This window comes from Chiloscyllium punctatum, chromosome 23 (genome assembly GCF_047496795.1).
Source record: "Chiloscyllium punctatum isolate Juve2018m chromosome 23, sChiPun1.3, whole genome shotgun sequence".
Lineage (NCBI taxonomy): Eukaryota > Metazoa > Chordata > Chondrichthyes > Orectolobiformes > Hemiscylliidae > Chiloscyllium > Chiloscyllium punctatum.
The window spans coordinates 91,058,797-91,078,752 of record NC_092761.1 but is presented as its reverse complement, the minus strand read 5'-3'; the positions used below and the strand labels follow the sequence as shown (position 1 = coordinate 91,078,752).

The 19,956-nt window shown below is 39.2% G+C and overlaps 1 protein-coding gene across 10 annotated transcripts in view; it reads right to left on the bottom strand.

Moving 5' to 3' along the window:
• Nucleotides 1–639: 639 nt before the first annotated feature.
• LOC140494243 (probable ATP-dependent RNA helicase ddx6) overlaps nucleotides 640–19,956 on the bottom strand; it is a 41,536-nt gene continuing 22,219 nt past the window's right edge. For all 10 annotated transcript variants that reach the window (XM_072593477.1, XM_072593472.1, XM_072593475.1 and 7 more), the window contains 9 exons: nucleotides 19,127–19,273; nucleotides 17,547–17,641; nucleotides 16,115–16,237; nucleotides 10,105–10,233; nucleotides 9,424–9,540; nucleotides 8,610–8,673; nucleotides 7,911–8,012; nucleotides 6,421–6,612; nucleotides 640–5,761 (listed from right to left, as the gene is read on the bottom strand). In XM_072593477.1, the coding sequence (XP_072449578.1) occupies nucleotides 6,437–6,612; nucleotides 7,911–8,012; nucleotides 8,610–8,673; nucleotides 9,424–9,540; nucleotides 10,105–10,233; nucleotides 16,115–16,237; nucleotides 17,547–17,641; nucleotides 19,127–19,273 (953 nt within the window). In that variant the 3' untranslated portion in view covers nucleotides 640–5,761; nucleotides 6,421–6,436. The remainder of the gene's footprint in view (nucleotides 5,762–6,420; nucleotides 6,613–7,910; nucleotides 8,013–8,609; nucleotides 8,674–9,423; nucleotides 9,541–10,104; nucleotides 10,234–16,114; nucleotides 16,238–17,546; nucleotides 17,642–19,126; nucleotides 19,274–19,956) is intronic.

Below are 19,956 nucleotides of genomic sequence, written 5' to 3'. Positions count from 1 at the left end.
ACATACTGAATCAGAACATTTTGTACACTTCAATTCTGCCCCATCCAAGCCCTTAACACTATGGCACTCCTAGTCTACGTTTGCTAAATTAAAATCCCCTACCATAACCACCCCATTATTCTTACAGATAACAGATCTCCATATAAATTTGTTTCTCAATGTCCTGAGGGTCTATAGTACAATCCCAATGTGATCACTACTTTCTTATTTCTCAGTCCCACCCAAATGACTTTACTGGACATACTCTCAGGAATATCTTAAGTACAACCAGTATTACCCCTAATCAAAAACACAACTGCTGTATAAAACAGGAGTGAACAGACAATAAAAACAACCCCAAGGCACTCCAGCGAGGATAATTAAAAGGTTATGGAAGATGAACAAAAATTAGAAACTACTTGCTGGGGAAAGGGAGAGTGATATGAAGCAGGGCAAGTTACTTTCTCTGGGCAGGAGATGCTATATTCACAACTCAAAACAGAGAGGGTTTCAGTATCTCTGGCCAACACTGCAAAAGGCAAGTCAAGGCCCACAGCAGTCAACTTTGCAGACAAAATACTAAAACGGTGGCTTTCCTGCTACAGTTCAATATTTCACAAATGAAAAATATCTGTTACAAACAAAAAAAACACACACAAAGAGATTCCAGTGAGTTTTATTTAAATGAACGAAATGCAACTGGAGCTTTCTTTTAACAATCTCTCAACTCATTCTGAATAAGCATTCAAATCATTTCACAACCAGTCCACATAGCATCAGCCTTAAAGAAAAGTTCTGGTATGAAAGTAAAGTTTTCTTTTAGTTCACTGGAATATTGAGAGCCAATTACACCCATTATAGGGAACCAAATGTGTGTTCAATTTAAAATAGACTTTTCTTCATATAGGAAACACTATTCACTTTACTTAAGTGTTACCATTTAACAGTCCTAACATTTCAGTGTCCTTAATGCAGAGGGTTTGAGATTATGCTTTATTTTTAAGCCGCCAATTTAAGAATCTTTGTTCAAACTGGGGATACTTAATTTTTCTTGAACACTGAAATGGGACAGGTTTGCCCTTTGTTTTTAAATCCCAATCCCGTTGCTTCCGCCCCCCCCCCCCCCAACTTTGGTAAAGATCCATATGGCATTATTTGAACTGTGTTCAACAACCCACAACCCCTCCCCCTCCCAAAAAGGACTACATCTGCACAATATAAGGAGTTCTATATTCCCCAAATCTCTCTCCCTCCCCCCCCCTCAAGATAACAAAAAAAAGGAAAAATAAGCAACATGTCCAATTATCCAAGTCAAAATAACTGATACTAGGATGGTGTTGATGGCCATTAACAAAATGACTTACTCAGATGGCCATGAGGCAGACAGTTGTACTTCCTAGTGGTATAGTGGAATTTTCAAATCATTTCTCACCATTAAATGTGTCAGATTTTGAACTACCTGGCTTTCATGCAGATGAAATCCTCTGAACAGCAGAATCATCTACCATGCTTCCCCACTCCCCCCACCCCCCACCCCCAAAACAAAACAGAATGAGATGACTTGGTCACTTTGTGCGTGAAGGGCTCAACCGATGATACTTTGAGCCAACGTTTAGCTACTTCACACATCAGAAATATGCTACGGAGAACAAGGGAAAGATGCTCTCATCTCATTCCATATTTAAAAAGTTTTGGCCCTTCCCAAAATAACCCTCATTTTATCCCCAAGAGCCAGTTACTGATTTAAAAAAAAGTGAATGGCTACAGCACAACCCTTTTGTAGGATTACCCCATTGTTAAAAAGATGCTTCTCAATGAAGATAACTGTTCTTCATTTTAGTAGTATCTTTTTGAGCTGTATCATGACCAAGTTCTTAAAGCAGTTTGGTGTAGGCATCTGCTGCTATCTGCCTACAACACTGGCTTTTATAGTTTGAAAATCATTGTTAAGGCAGAGACGTAATTACACACTTGACTCAACAATGGGAAGTCACAAAGCATCTTTCCCTATCCAAAACAAAATTTGCATACTCCGGCATAGTCTTGCATTCCCAAGATAACCACTGACACCAGAGGTTATCAAGGGGATAATCTAGTAAATTGCCAACTCTCACAGGAGAGGCCAAAAGTTAATACTACTACATATTTTCAACTTTATCTGTGCTTCGGTAGGGATCGTTGAACCATGGCACCAGGCTTGTTTGTTAATGATGGCAGTGTGTACGCTCAAAGTCCAACACATTTTGTGTCTGATGTGCACACTGCCGTCGGCTCTTTATTTACAAGACGAGAAGTGAGTGTGTGTGGAACGATCCCTTCACCTTTTATCCATGGATGACGAAAGCTGCAGCACAAGAGCAACATGCTATTTTTGGTCAATTCCTTTTCTTTCATCTATACCCATCCCATCATTCCCCACCCAACCCAACTCCCACCTGCTGCAATCAGAACTGCTTTTATATGAAGTACCTGCAGAACAGGTGGTGTTTTCATAGCTGGTACCCGTGCTCAGGTCTTAACACAGCTTTCTGCTACTGACACTTATCTTACAGCATTTTAAATCTTGTAAACCCTATAATCTTTTGCACATTAACAAAACGGAAGTCTGTCAAAGAGGCACCTGCACATACCCAGAATTCCACTCCTCAAAAAGTGCAAGTTCGTTAAATTCAAAAATGCTGATTAACAAATAGTTGGCAATATAATGCACAGAAATGTTCACTGTACTCCATTTGTGCAAAGTGCCTATTCATGTATGCTTTACACTTTAACATGAGACTCTAGTTCTGATAAATATCTGCATTTTCCCCAAAGTGATCCCCAAATGTGTAAGTGGTTGTTCATTTCACAAACTGGAAAAGGAATTAAATGCTGGAAGAATCCAGTGTTCTATCACAGAGTCCCCATACAATAAAACCAATGCAAAGTTTGCAAAAGAACTAACCAATCCAACACGCCAATAAGACCGCTCCAGGATTAATGGACTTTTGGGTGTTTGCCAGTGTTAAGTTATAACTACACTTACAAACTTAATACTAATAGCTTGAATGTGATCATTTCTTCCAAGGGTTCGAATTACAAGGTCTTGCTCTCTTGCCCTCAAATACATAAGCTAGTGGAAAATTCCAGAGGAATCACTGACTACTGGTCCTTGACTAGCAGTTTATTTCAGAACTAAAAAGAATTCTTCCACCTACCATATTGCATTTGGATCACAGATTATCTTAACGTTTGAGTGTGTGGGAGTTGATCAGAAGTACAGATGCCTCTGAGACAGCAGTTACTCAGGCTGGAGGTTACTAGCAATCTTTTCTGACCCATTGCTTCACATTGCCTGTACATCAGGCCAATCTGCCAGCACACTGTGAGGGGTACAGCTACAGGCAACAACAACATTAAAAACAGATTACAACCATTAGTTTACAAAAAAAACCTAATATAGTTCCCAAGCTGTTTACCATTAAGTCTCAAAATTTAAATGGTGAAATTAGTATTCTGTAGACAAAGTGAAGTTAAACTTGAATATTCCTTACTGTTCAAAAGAACTTTGCTATAAAAGACACAACATCATTACCAATACTTAAAAGGGTTCAAAAAGTAGAGGTAATGGCATCCTATCATTTTCAGAATTATAAATTTCAGAACGGTCAATAACTCTACTCTTCAATTTGCCTTTGCATTAAACAATTTAAGAGCAGAATGTAATTGGTGACTACAGATGCTGACTGACAGATTGGTGGGTGGGGGCTTCATGTCTAAATTATTAGTTCATGGAGGACATTGTTCCAGAAATCTGATTCTCTCATTAGTAATTCTGAATATTTATTAAATGTTTAAAGTCTGTACTGGTTTCTGCAGGAACTGATTTTGCATTTCATATTAAAAAATCACAACTGTGACTTCACTTATCAATGGTTCATGGTAAAACTTCACAGTTCACCTCCATTTGGCCAAACCATGCCAAACGGAAACAACTACAGAAAGACGAGACTACATGGGAAATTTTTGTTTTGTTTTATCAACAGGACTCCTAATCCAAAAAAAATTACACTAGAACAGGAATCTATACAAATCAAGAGGGGTAGAAATAAGATTTTAATGAAGAGGTACAGATAGCCAATTAAAAAAGGCACTCAGGCTGCTTTAATGCTCTTAAAGCAAGAGCAAAGATGGAGGACAGGATTGTGGCAGCTACAGAACATGTAGGTGCGCTTCAATCCTTGCAGTCGAGGCTATAGCTTGCACTTGGAAAACAAAGGCAACAGTTGCCTGGGTAACTTAAAAGGCTTTTTGCTTATTTCACTAAAAGTACGGATCTTTAAACCAGCGTACATCAACAGAGTGGATGGTGTTTTAACATTTTAAGATGCAGTTCACCACAAAGTATTTGGGGTCAAAAAAGGTTTCATTATGTTCACTTTATCCAAACAGTTCAATGCAGGAAAGAGGAGGTGTGCCTCCTTCTGTACCCGTGTTACCAACTCCCAGCTATAGGATGCTGGATGCCTTTTACTCTGCGTGATCAGAAATCAGCTACAATGCTGGTGTTGTATGCAACAGTGCCCCTCACAGCTGGAGCTTCACAGCAACATCCTACACATTCCCTTCCAGCCCCAGTAACCAATTTTTTTTTATATCAAAGGTAACAAGATGATAGAAAAAACCTATTTACATGTTTACAGGTGTATACACATCAATCTTCTGTGGGACACACTTCATCTTGCTGTCAGAAGGAAAATAGATGCCTGTGTTAAGAAGTCCCCGAGTCAGAGTGTAGTTGCTGCAGAACAGTCTACATTCAAGTCTAAGGGAGAGGAGGGAGGGAGGGAGAGCAAAGGAGAGAAGAAGGGAAGGAGGGGGAGGGAGAAGTGGTAGACTGAGGGTTGGGCGGGTGGGGGGGGGGGGGGTCTTTAGTGTTCTGCTAGGGTCATGCTTGGAGTTTTGCGGCCAACCTCCAAAAAGAAAACAAAAAAATTTTAAAAATGCACAAAGCAAGGTTTCCTTCTGAGCGCAAAGTCAACAAAATTAGCCCCAACATATTTAACATATATACATCAAGATGACATCTCATCTGGAGTTCCAGCTCAACTTCTCCAAGGAAAATAGTCCCCTTCAAAAATTAAAACACTAAAATCTTGCAGATTTTTCTTCTCTTCTTTGCCCCCACTCAACCACCCACCCCCCTCCCCCCTCAACCAAATACATTCCATTTAACTCTCACCAATGGAAAACAGATGAAGTTAATGTCACATAACCCCCCCCTCCCAACCCTGACAAAAATAAGTGACAGATGGCTAATCTAGGGATGGTATTCATATGGTCCTGCATCACCGTAAGGCACTTTATACAAATACCATAAAAACTTGGTAGCCTAAGACTGATGTGTGTGTGCTGGGAGAAGTTGAGAAGCCATCAGATGAATATCCTGGTCAGTGGCTTCAGCAAAATTAAAGATAAAATGGAGGGGGTAAAGAAGAAAAGGAGGAGTCAACAAAGTGTGCTGTTCGCTGTTCAGTTCAGCTCTTCAGTGCCGCTTAGTCTAGAACCCCCGTGCCAGTTAGTGCAATAGTTGTCCACTCCCTGCACACAGTGCAAACCATTGAGCTCAGGAAGAAATGGTCCTTCACAAAAAAAAAATCAGGGAACTACACTTTGTGTCATCAAATGAAGGAAAATAATGATGTTGTCTGAGACAAATAAAAGAGAAGGGTATCCCAAGAAATGATGTGTTCCAGACCAGGCCAAAAAAAAATTCTTCGTTTCTGTATTCCGTGATCAGCGCCTGCAAACACAAGAATAATATCAGAATGCAGAATTAGAATGGTGCTGGTTAAAAACAATTGTTTTAGAATAGCATCACCTCTCCTGCCCCCGTGCCCCCCCCCACCCTCCCCTCAAAAGTAGTCACTTTGTCCATTTCCATCCTTGCTTTCCTCTAGCTGAAGGACTGCAGAAGTTTGATGGCCCTTAGTATTACAAGGATATGTCACATGGTTTTCTATCCTAAACCCCATTTCACCTTCCCGCCCCCCCCCCCCCCCAAAAAAAGTTCCACTTCAGTCATCACTAAAGGAAACTCAAACATAACCTGAAAAATCCCAAACTATAATAGAAGGGTTTTTTGTGCTGAAAATTAGTTGCTAGGATTGCAACATACTTTGGCAGAATTTCCTTGAAATTTGTGGTTATTGTTCCACAGCAACAATCAAAAATTAGGTGGACACCACCCACTTATCTCCATTAGGCAGCATGTGTGGTCAACTATAAAGCAAGCTTGCTAGTGTTACACCAGTTAAGAATAGTAGAAGGCCAACTGGTATGTTAGGATTGGAGAGCTAATAAGGATAAGAAATAATCTGATGATTTTTCATTTCAAGTGCAAATACTACTATGGAAAGTCTGACTGAAAGCAGTACCCACAGAGTTTCATTTAGTACATACCGGTTTGTTTGCACGGTTACTGTTTGTCCTCCCCATCTGGCTCACTGTGGTACTCTGCAACGTACAAACTCTTGTCAATACTCCCAGGGATGGGCTTGATCTCTGTTCCGAGTTGCTCCTCAATGGCCTTTAGATTAAAGCGATCATCATACGTGATGAGGTTGATTGCCAGCCCCAGGTGGCCAAACCGTCCTGCAGACAGACAATTAAACATTCCTCAAAATAAATACTGCTGCCACAAGTACCTAGTTATGTCTCTATTTTGGGGCAAACGCCTGGGTTCTAGACCCACCTGCATGTCATAATCTACCTGAACAGGTTGATTAACAATATCTAAACTGGCACTAAGAGAGCTAGCAGTTTAAAGCATCGTCTCTATTCTGGGATGCAGCAGTGGTTATGTTGCAGAACTGTAACAGGAGGCCAGAAATAATAGCTTGAATCAGTTTCAAGTTCAGTTTGAATCCTACAGCAGTAGAGATAAGAAATAGCGAGACACATGCTCACAGATTAAAAGAAGGAGCTAAGAGAAAGGCACAAGAGCTAAATGATAGGTAAGGTGTTAATGGGAATTGTGTACAGCTGAAAGAGGGGTTGGCTGTACAGGCAGCAACCCATACAAAGCAAGATCTTGGTGATGGTGGGATGGGGGATGTAAGGTACCCAGGTAGAAAAGGAGTTGCAGTAAGCAAGCAGGATCATCTGTACTCAAGAGGTTAGCAATTTTGCTGTATGTGCATGGTGGGGGGAGGGGGGTGAAAAGAGAAGAGAATCTGAAATAAAAAAAGCTATTACAATTCAAGGTTAGTCACACAAAATTCAGGGAGGATGATGTTTCCTCTGGTTGAGAGTCTACATCCAGGGCCATGCAATCTTAGGACATAGGGTAGTTACATAGAACAAGACAAAAAAAGTTTTTCATTTAAAGACAGCAAATCTGTGGAATTTTCTAACAGATTGCAGTGGGGAGGCAGGAAGTCATCAAATGTATTCAAAGAGAGACATTTTAAGAAAAGGCATGAAGTGATATGGGTAGAAAGCAAGAATATGACATTAAAAATCTGCCATGATCCTAGTCAGTTGTACAGTACAAAATAGACCCTTTGGTGCAACTCATCCATGCTGACCAGTATTCATCTTGGACAGAGGAGCAGGTTTGACAGGCCAGGTGACTGACTCTTGGTTACTATATTTCTATTAGTGTCAGCAAATGGATGTATAGGAGTCTGATTTCAATTTTAAAGTGAGTGCACTTTGAACTGGTTAAAAAAAAATCAAGCCCTTGGAAAAAAGGTTCACAAAGAAGGCAACTCCAAATTCCCCAATCTCAACTAAAAAGGCACTACCAGAAAACAAACACAGACAAACTCTTTCCCAAAGGAGAGAAAAAGTGAAGTTAGCAGATACCTCAGCGTACAGTAACCTCCTGGGAAGTAGAGAGCATCCTCAAGTTAATGTTATCTAGGGAAATAAATAGGCTTTATCCTCACCTGATCTGCCAATTCGATGTAGATAGGTCTCTGCAATCTTTGGGAAATCAAAGTTTATTACAACATTCACAGCTTGGATATCAATACCACGAGTGAACAGATCTGAAAAGTTTAAAAAAAAAGACATTTGGCTGAAAAACCTGCCTTGAATATTCTTCAGGTTTACACATACCACAGTTCAGTCAGAGGCACTGGTAACCAACATTAAAAATGATTCATGACCACTCTCCTCTTCCCTGCAAGGGTATATCCAGTTACACCTGACCCAACTGCACTATTTGCATTCATTAACTTAGCAGCTTTCCAAACTAAGAAATAAACTGTAAATGAGATCAGTTTCCTTGATTTAAATATCATCCAGGTTTTTAAATTATAGTTAGTACTCCCCCCCCCCCCCCCAACGTATTTAACTGGTTCAGCAGCACTTTAATTCACCAATAGTAAGAAGAAAAATTCAGCTAGGCCTGCATGCACATCCCCTCTTGAAACAGAGCACATTAGGAAACTCGGCGTCGCACTTCACTGGGAGATGCAATCTGGAAGGATTAACTTTCCCTACTGATTTTCCTTCCTTTGACTGAAGGTACATCCAAATGTTTCTGTAATAAGTGTGCAGAACTACATAACCCAAGAAAAGCCAAACAAAATTCTCACTTTGCATGGCTGATTATAAAACACATTGGGAAGTTTAATACATACCAGTGCAAACCAAATTGCGGCACATTCCATTTCTAAAATCATGGAACACACGGTTACGATGCTCCTGCCAAAATAAAACAACTCATCTTACTAAAAGGAACTGTTAAATCTTTGCAAGAGTTCAAGGTTACGTGCAAAATGACCTAGTTTTTTTAAAAAAGTTAGTTTTGTAATAGTTGCTAGTCCAAGGGATCTAACTACTACAAAAAGGTGAAAGCCATGAAAGGTATTCAAAGGCTTTTACTGCGCTAGTCCCACTGTTATGCCACACCAAAAACATCAGACAAGTTCTCACTCCAACTAACTATTCAGCAATACCTTCTACAAGTACCGTTATACAGGACAGTTGGGACTCAGGTTTTAAAAGATGCCGCAGTCAACGATCCTAACAAGTTAGTTCAAAAAATGGTAGCGAGTAAATACTAGAGAATGCCAGGTGCCTGTTGGACTATAGCTTTAAAAAGCTTAGCACAATCTACAAAGTTTACAAAAAAAAAAAGAATGGCAAAGGAGGAACAGCAAGTTACTTGGAGCATGAAAATTAAACTTAACTTGTTAGAGTTCAGTTTTAGATGCAAGCCAGAAGAAAAACAAAAGAAAAGCAATAAGCAAACACAGTTTTTCCCCTCTAAATATAAGTCTCATTAGTGGGACTGTAGCTATAGAATAAACTTACATGACCACAATGAGTTAAGGGATAGACAATTATTTTCTAATAAATGTTCGTAAAACTCAACGTGCAGCAGCTAAATTTACAATACTGTTTCAACATGGAGAAGTCCTTTTAAACTCCAAATCCTTTTTATGAACTCACCTGCCTCATTTTAGCATGAATGTAAAAACAGGAGTAACCCAACTGGGAAATTTTCTTAGCCAGCAGCTCCACTCGTTGGGAGGAGTTGCAGAATATAATTGACTGGTTAATCTGAAGCTAAAACAAAAAAAAAGTTTGTTAATAAAATAGTTGAAACCAGTATATGTACATTGATCTACTGAGCTACGACCTTCCCTATTTAATAGTGGCAGTTATGCAGCCAGCCTGATGGACCAAAAAAATAGTGGAGAACAGTGACTGGCCTTAAGTGCTCAACTTTTCCCTCGCATCACAACAGGACTTTAAAGCGCTCTTACAATTCCAAGAAGGATATAGATTTACATTGGTAACACTCAATTCCATGAAAGCAGCAGCTGAAAGAAGAGTCAAAAAGCCCAATTCCCAAATCAGATTGATTGATGCCTTTGGGATATTAAAATGTAGACATCTGGTAAAGACAGGCAAAGTCCCTACTCTTCTTTAAATTGAGCTGTGGAACAAACAGGATCTAAATCATTCAAAGAAGAAAAAAAAAAGAAAAAAAAGTGACAACATCCCTAACAAGGATCATGATAAACAGGAACATCAGATGCACCATGAATAAGTTTCAATTACAGCCATTAAAGTGGCTGAAGATCAGATTAATAGCCAACTGCACAATTATGAAAATACGTTGCTTACCCTAGAGAAGAGGGTGTTGAGACAGTGCACTTTCTGCCGTTCTGTAACATAGGCATAGTACTGGGTTACTCCTTTCAGTGTCAGCTCTTCCATCAGGTTAATTTCATATGGTTTCTGCAAATGTGAATTCTGCAGAGACAGAAAATTGGAGCACCATTATTCCATATCATTTAACATCATTCCTCATGATATATTGATTAGCAAGGTTAGATCTCACTGAATACAGGGAGAACTAGCCATTTAGATACAACTGGCTCAAAGGTAGAAGACAGAGGGTGGTGGAGGGCTGTTTTTCAGACTGGAGGTCTGTGAGCAGTGGTGTGCCACAAGCATCAGTGCTGGGTCCACTACTTTTCATTACTTATATAAATGATCTGGATAGGAATATAGAAGGTATAGTTAGTTTGCAGATGACATCAAAATTGGAGGTGTGGTGGACAGCGACAAAAAGGTTATGTCAGATTACAACAGGATCTTGATCAGATGGGCTAATGGGCTGAGGTGGCAGATGGAGTTTAATTTAGATAAATGTGAGGGGCTTCATTTTGGAAAAGCAAATCTTAGCAGGACTTATACACTTAATGGTAAGGTCAGAGGGAGTGTTACTGAACAAAGAGACCTTGGAGTGCAGGTTCATGGTCCCTTGAAAATAGAGAGTTACAGGTAGATAGGTTAAAGTGGCATTTGGTATGCTTTCCTTTATTGGTCAGAGCATAGAGTATAGGAGTTAGGAGGTCATGTTGCAACTGTACAGGACATTTGTTAGACTACTTTTGAAATATTGTGTGCAATTCTGGTCTCCTTCATATCGGAAGGGAGGGAGTCCAGAGCTAGGCAACATGGGTTTCGGATGAGGGGAAAGATATATTTTAATAAAAAGAGACCCAAGAGGCAACTTTCTCACAGGGGGTGGAGAGCGGATGGAATGGGGAAGTGGTGGAAACTGGTACAACTGCATTATTTAAAAAGGCATCTGGATGAGTATGCGAATAGGAAGGTTTAAGAGGGATATGGGCCAAGCGCTGGCAAATGGGACTAGATTGGGATATCTGGTTGGCATGGACAAGTTTGAACAAAGGGTCACTTTTTGTGCTGCACATCTCTATGATTCTATCCAAATTTAATGGACACTTTCTCAAAACTTTATTCAATTCAAAACAACCAAAGCAAAGGGAGAACATTTCCATTGTATAAGCAGGGGAGTTCTGACCAGAGAGGGGGCATGGAAAGAAGGTACAGAGAAAGGCAGTATATTAAACATAGGTGAATTTCAAACTTCATGTAAATTGGAACAGTCAAGATTTTCAGAAGCAGCCAAGAAGAATTAAGTGTCTGTTAAGAATATGCAGTTGATCCAACTAGGAAGATGTTTTTTTGGAACAGATGTCAGTAATGAGGCAGGTTTAATCAAGTTAAAAAAAAAGATTCTCTTGGAAACAGTGACCATGATACAGTAGAATTGAACTGTGAGGGAGGAACTTGGGTCACAAACAATTGTGCTAAAGTCAAATAAAGGGTAATTGCAAACAAATAAGTTACAGTTACCTGGAATGGACTGGGAAAGGAATTTAGGTGCAAAGGCGGATGAGAAACAATGGCAGATATTTAAGGCTCAGCAGATCCCAGGTGATCAAAAAGGATCCAAGGAAAAGGATACGCCATCCAAGGTTAATCAGAGAAGTTGAGGCAAGCACCAAATTGAAAGCAAAAACAAAAAATGTGGCAAACATTAGTGGGAAGGAGGAATGGGAAGTTATTAAAAATCACCAAAAATTAAAAAAAAGAGGGACAAATAAATTAAGGGTAGATTTGCAAGTAATATCAATATGGTCAGCAAAGTTTTTTTTTAAAAAAGTGAAAGAACGGAATTAAAAAGAGAACAATTATATGTTTACTGTTGCCTATCCATCATTATCCCTTTAAAGTTGCACAAATTTAATCTTAGCTAGCTTGTGACTCTAACCGTCACAGCTTCCTTTTAGATTCAGGTCCCTAGTCTCAATGAATTACAATCGCTCCATCTTGAAGAGGAACCTTGTACCTCTTTCCCAAGGAGCCTCGCACACCAAGACTATTATTTCTTTTGCATTACACAATACCCAATCTAGGATGCCTGTTCTGTATTTGATTCAACATATTGATCTTGAAAACCAGCCAGTGTAAATCCCAGAAATTGCTCCTCTACAGTACGGTTACTGATTTCATTTACCCAAAATATATGCAGATTAAATTTACAGATGTAAATTTTATGCTTGCATCACAACTGCCTGTTTAAATTTCTTTCCCAATATTACCACTACAGTTTAAAGTGTCTAAATACAACCCACTGTCTTGTTCTGTCCTTGGCTGTTTGAGCTCTACATATTCCACTTCACAGCTGATGTTTCCTTATGGTGCATTAATTTTATATAATTGGCAATACAACTTCACCTTTTTTTTGCTTGCCGTTCCTAAAAAAAACCTCCAGATATTCAATTCCCATCCTTAAATCACCTTGTAGCCATGACACACTAATCCCAACTATATCATACCATTTAGATCTATTTGCACAATTAATTCATTCACTGTAGGCCAGTTATCTTAGAGGCAAAAACAATGACTGCAGATGCTGAAAATCAAATACTGGATTAGTGGTGCTGGAAGAGCACAGCAGTTCAGGCAGCATCCAGCTTTTGCCCGAAACGTTGATTTCGCTGCTCGTTGGATGCTGCCTGAACTGCTGTGCTCTTCCAGCACCACTAATCCAGTTATCTTAGAGGCTTACAGGAAAAGTTAGGTTTAACAAAGAATGTAATAGCAGTGCATTTAGATATACATAATCTAAATCAAGCAGATTCAGCATTGCTTAAAAAAAACAATCACATCTGGTAAGTTTCTAGAAGAATTCCTCGAAGAGTAACAATAGGGATAGATAATGGGGAAGCAGTAATTGGAAAATATTTGGATTTTTGATAAGAAATACAAGGCAACATAATCAAAGATAACAGCCAGTGTTGAGTTAGTATAGAAGATCAGCTATCTAATAGAACACATTTGAGAGAAGGGGGTCATTTTCATGATGGCAATCTGTAACTAATGGATTGCCACAGGGATGGAGCTGGGGTAATTATTTATAAATATTTATGATTTGGATGAGGAAGTGAATATACAATAGTCAAGTCTGCAGATGACAAAAACAGGTGGGAAGGAAAGTGGTGAGGGTGACAGCCTGTAAAATGGATATCCACAGATTAGACATGTAGACAAAACTTGGCAGATTGAATGTCATGTGGGAAAATGTGAGGTTGTACAATTTAGCAGGAAGAGGAAGAGTTAAATATTACTGGGATCTGGAAGCCTGTGTGCTCAAATCAAAAAGTGGGTAATCCGGAAGGTAAACAGACTGTTGCCTGTTGTTTCAAAAGGAAAATGGAGTAAAGCAGATGTTTTGTTGCAACTATTCAAGTCGGGCCACATCTGGAATACGGTGTACAATTTTGGGCCCCGCTGAAGAAAGATATACATTTGAGGCAGTCTAGAGAAGGTTCACATGGTTAAACTAGGAATAGAGGAACATTTTATAGACAGAATTGGAGTGGGTTAGGCCTGTACTCATTAGAATACAGATGAATGAGGAGACTTTATTGAAGGAATGATCACTAGGATAGGTGTGGAAAGGCTGTTTGTGGGAGTGTTTGGGACCAGAGGGAATAATCTCAGAACAAGGATCACCCCTTTCAGATAGAGATGAAGAATTTCTTGAGGGTGGTGAATCTTTGGAATTCTTTACTGCTGAGGCTGAGCCATTAAATAGATTCAAGAATTCTTAGAATTGCTACAGCGTGGAAGGTCATTTGGCCCAATGAGTCACACTGGCACTCCAAAGAGTATCCCAGCCAAACCCACCCTCCTGCCCTATCACCATTATCTTGCATTTACAATGGCCAATCCATCCAACCTGTACATCTTTGGACTGTGGAAAGAGACATGAGGAGAACACACAAATTCCACACAGACATTCATCCAAGGCTAGAATCAAACTTAAGTCTCTGGCACTGAGGCAGCAGTACTAACCACTGAACCACTATGTCACCCCAAGACTGAAACACATTCTTAAAATCAGCAAGGAAACCAAGGCTGATGGGGAAAGAAAAAAAGACAGAACTGTGGAGCCAAACATCAGATCAACTTTGATATCATTGAATGGATAGAAAAGATTCAGTGGACTGAATGGCCTATTTCTGCTCCAACATCTTATGGAAAAGCACATACCTAGTCATTTGACAAGACTTGGGCTATGCATACCATTTCAAAAAAAAAAAGAATTTGATTTTAAAGGGGCCTCAACCACTAGAATGTGGTCACAGCTTACTAGCCAGTGTTGCATCAGAACTTGCAACCCCAAAGCTTTAGTTGCCAAGCCCACTAGGGATCATGACTCAAAGGTCAGGAAGCCCTGTCTCAAGGGTTTCAGACTAGTGAAGCCTAACATCTGGGTGCTGGTCTATTTTTGTGAAGGGGTTTGAAAAAACAAAAACTAGGTTATTCTTTTCAGAACCAGTGTACAATTGAAACAGCAGGTGGCAAAGCCTCCTAGAGCATTAATAGGAGTTTGTTTTTACTGTGAAGGTTTACAGCAGATGAGAGAAAACATTAAAGGTATCAGGTGTAGCAGTGAGCAAGGTTTAAAAATAAAGTTGAAAAGCTTTTCGGATTCAGTTTGAACACCCGACTGGTGTTAGATAAACATTTTTTTTTCCCCTCCAGGAAAAACCATTACTCAGCAGTTAAATGAAACTCTCTTCAGGGAAAGAGTATAGTTTGAGAAACTTCCAGACCAGGGAGTTTCATTAGAAATTTGCACTGGTTATTCAAAGCTGAGAAAGCCCAAGATGTCTGGTCCATGGGCATTCAAGGAAAACATTTGATGACTCAAGGAACTGAAAGTAGGTCATTCAGTAGAACCTTTGAGATAGTAAAATTTCTCTGCTGTTTTTACAGTTAATGTGCCTGTATGTTTTCAAAGCTCTCAACCATTATAGCTAGATAGCTTGGTTTGTGTTTATTGGTTTTATTTGTTAATAAGTTTCTGTTCTATCATTAAAGTAGAATCTGCATCCATCTGCTTATGTCTCAGTTCATTAGCAGAGGGATTGAATTCAAGAGTCGTGAGGTGATGTTGCAGCTGTACAGGACTTTGGTTAGGCCACATTTGGAGTACTGTGTGCAGTTCTGGTCGCCTCACTTTAGGAAAGATGTGGAAGCTTTGGAGAGGGTGCAGAGAAGATTTACCAGGATGTTGCCTGGAATGGAGAGTAGGTCGTACGAGGATAGGTTGAGAGTTCTCGGCCTTTTCTCGTTGGAACGGCGAAGGATGAGGGGTGACTTGATCGAGGTTTATAAGATGATCAGAGGAATAGATAGAGTAGACAGTCAGAAACTTTTTCCCCGGGTACAACAGAGTGTTACAAGGGGACATAAATTTAAGGTGAAGGGTGGAAGGTATAGGGGAGATGTCAGGGGTGGGTTCTTTACCCAGAGAGTGGTGGGGGCATGGAATGCGCTGCCCGAGGGAGTGGTAGAGTCAGATTCATTGGCGACCTTTAAGCGGCATTTGGATAGGTACATGGATGGGTGCTTAATCTAGGATAGAAGTTCGGCACAACATCGTGGGCCGAAGGGCCTGTTCTGTGCTGTATTGTTCTATGTTCTATGTTCTATGTTCTAAAAGAAAACCAAAATATGATCGTGCAAGCTAGACTTGATTCTGGAATGAAATTGTGTGGTAGAACATCAGCTGAGATTGTAACACAATGATATCAGTGTCTAGTGAAATTGGGCAAATGCAGATGGACAGCAAGACGACAAGATTGTAGAATCATGCTCACTGGTTTCATTATCTGTAGTGGGTTCTGGTCACTTCGAACTACGGTGAGTAACTGAATTAGAGAACCACTGATCAGTTGGGACCAAGGGGAGAAATGACAAGTTTCTGGTACACAGGCATATTGGATCATGTGGTGGCACTTACCATAAACTTCTGTACACTGAGTGGGAACGTGGCAGAGTAAAGCAAGATCTGTCTGGATCTTGGTAATGTAGAGATTATGTCCTCCATCATCTGCACAAAGTCCTGTGACAGCAATTTGTCTGCCTATGGGAGAGAAACAAGTTAACCAGTTACCTTCAAAACTGATTCAACTAAAATAAGTCTAGCTGAGCCAATAAAGTACCAATGAAGGTCACAGTTTAGTCACTACATGATATTTATAAAAAGAACTACTATCAAGAACTATGAATAGTTCAGTAAGATAGTGGTTAGCCTGTAGAGCAGTCTCAGAAGGGAGAAAATGAGAACAATTACTGAGCAAATATTTTGGGAACTGTACAAATAATGAGACATTACTTGTATAAGCATATGGGTGGGAGGAAAATTTTGGTTTCCAAAACTTCAGTATTAGGGTTTTCACCACCTTGCCTTTAAAATATGTGGTTGATTAAAGATTTTGTTGTACAGGTTCTTCTATAACACAGTGATTGCAACCCATTATAGAAAAACAGCACCTCAAGTGTAGGTGATGTAATTGCATTTGCAGGCAACACATTTTTAAAATTTGCACTTTAGAAAATGTGTCCTGTTGTGGTTCTGTTCACCGAGCTGGGAATTTGTGTTGCAGGCGTTTCGTCCCCTGTCTAGGTGACATCCTCAGTGCTTGGGAGGACAAATTCCCAGCTCGGCGAACAGAACCACAACAAATGAGCACCTGAGCTACAAATCTTCTCACAAACTCAATTAAGTTAGTGAATTTGAGTTAACAAAATGCATGTTATAGCAGAATGTCCTGTATCTCCCAATCATTGAATCATAGAAGATAAAGTTGACAGGAAGTGATCAAATAATAAACAAACAAAATTTCTAAATCTGAGGAGCAAGGCTAATTAAACTAATGGATTCTCTAGGTAATAAAGGAGAGCAACAGCTAAATTTTGAATTAACAATCTTACAGCAAATTACATCATTCTGACAAAGGCACTTCCCAGAAGTTACTTTAAACACCCAACAGCAGCTATTTTCTTCTGGCCATTTAAAAACCAGTGGTAAACATGGTCTCAGACTCCTGAATGTGGGTAACAACACAAGGAGACCTGAGAAAATCTCATCCTGAAAACAACAGCCACAGTACAATTGTTACTTATTTTGTTTTTCAAGAAAGTTTCCATTTTGCTTCATGGAATACATCTAGTCAATCTAGGATTTTATACAATAGCGTTTTTAAGTGTGTACGGCTTCATGGTGAATAAAAGCACCAAATAATTTACAATCTCGCTTCAGTCAAGTGCAAGGACCCTAAATTCAAAAACTGTTACAAATACAAAAAGGAAAAGCTAAAGGAATTTAGTTTTAAGTGTAAAATTCTAATCGCTGCAGTTTTATTGTTACACTATTTAAAATGGTGCATTACCTCATCTAATACAATCATCTGTATGTTGTCCACTTTAGCCAAGCCTTTTTTAATCAAATCAAGGATTCTTCCAGGGGTTGCAATCACCACGTGGACTGTATTTAATGAAACAATAATTAGCACTTTAAAAAAGTAGTTATAATTTTAGGCATGCAGAGAACAATACAGAACAAGTCACGCCCCACATAATTGAAGCACACCCAATCGCAAAGCTGTAAGAGGGAGCCATGAAATTAAATGCCCATGAATAAGCAGTCAATCTACTCAACTGAAATCTTAATGTGTTTTAACAGGAATCCTGGGTACCAGTTGAGCAATAAGGTTTGGTACAAAAATAGGACTCTGAAGAACTCAAATGGAGCTTAAATGTCACCTTTGCTTTCTCTCCACAGATGCTGCCAAACCTGGAGTTTTTGCTAGCAATTTGATTTTGCTCAACTTCTAGCACCCACAGTTCTTTCAATTTAAAAATAAAAATTTGTAGTTAAGACATACATGCAATTAAAGCTGAAGTGAAAATTGGAAAGATGGGGTCAAAAACTTAAAGGATATTCTGCACGAAATCATAACAGCGATTTTACTGTTAATTTATACAATAATTAAACACAACGTTAATCTACATGTAACTTCTCTCTGGCTCATCTACACTGACTGTACTTGACACTTCTCTTTTTAATCTTTCAAAGTCAAATGTGCTTAGACTGACATTACGATTGCTGTTTCAGTTGTAACTTGACAATTCTTAAACTCTAGTGATATCTATTGATTCATCTCATTTGAAAATGTAAGATCCTTGTGCAAAAACAAGAGACTGAAGAAACTGGGAAAAATGATCCTTAAGAGTTTAACCATGCTTAAGTCAGAATGGATATTTTCAAGGAAATTTACAATCAATTTTCTAAACTATTTCTTTAAAACAGAAATTGCTCCTACGTGTAATGCAGTTGCTAGTGATCTATTCAGGATCAGAAGGTCGCAGGTTCAAACACTACTCCAGAACCAGTGGGCAAAAATCTTTGGCCACCTCTCAATACTGTAATAGGGAAGTGTTATTCTGCTGGAATGGCAAATTTTCAGCTGAAATTAAATCCAGGTCTAGATCCAGAAAAAGCTTAAAACAGATTCAAGAACAACTTCCTGTTATTAGATTTCTGAATAGGCCTCTCAAATTTCAAATGTAATGTTGTTCCAGTGCACATTCTCTGTAGCCATAACAATGTATTCCTTGCTCTGCTTTAATACCCTCATGTACTTGGTATAGTATGATCTGCACATATTGCATAAAAAAAACTTTTCACTGTACCTACATCCATGACAATATTAAATCAAATCTCAAAGATTCAATATACCATTTCAAAGAAAATATTCGTCCCCTATTAGCCCTTCCAACAAATATTAGCTGTAGGTCTGCCACCACTGACTCAGACCTCTGATTGCAAGAGGAAATTCTATTCTTCAGTACTGAAACCTATATAACCTGAAATTTCATGGTATAATTACATTTATTGCTAGAAATTAGAATTTCAGATTTTGAAACGTGGGTCAGATCAGAAAGTGATGACATCAGGCTACATACTCACCTGTCTCATCGAGCCTCAGGATGTCATCCCGGAGATTGGTTCCTCCTGTGGTAGCCATCACTTTCACACCACCCATATGCTTGCTGACTTGGATACAGATTTGACTGACTTGCAGTGCCAACTCTCGGGTAGGCACGATTACCATAGCTTGATATACCAATAGCAAAAAAATAAAAAAAAAATCAACCTCGGGTTAGTTATCAATGCAGGCAACAGTAAATAGCAACAGGCAACAAAACCATGGGAACATTCAAACTTCAAATAGATCACTTAGAATCATTTCATTCTAACAGGGATTCTAAATCCAATTTAAAATGGATTACCTCTGCCATTTCACATTAGAGTCTCAGAACAAAAGGTAACCACCATCTATTGTGGTCAGGTTCTACAACAGCCTTTGTTTTACAGACCCAAGACTTCCCTTTAATCAGTGTGTCTTCCATGCTTTAGAAAAGTTAGCAAGCACAAATGGCTTCACTAGCCAGTGAATGCAGCCTGAAACCAAGGCAGTTTCTTATGGTATCCAGAGAAACAACCCTTTGGATCCAAGAATTTTTGGGTCAACATGCTAATGAGAGCAGCAATACTAAGTCAACCTAGGCTGACCAGCACAACACACTACAGAGATAGAAAGCTACCATTTAAGTCTATTCTTGAGAAATAGCACATTAGACTAGTGACACTAACAGGGAAATGATTTTCATGTCATCATCATCAATGGTGACTGGATGTTCGAGGCTGGGATGTAAATATTCCACAATATTTTGCACCTTCAAATATTTAGATTTAGATTAGATTACATTACGTGTGAAAACAGGCCCTTCAGCCCA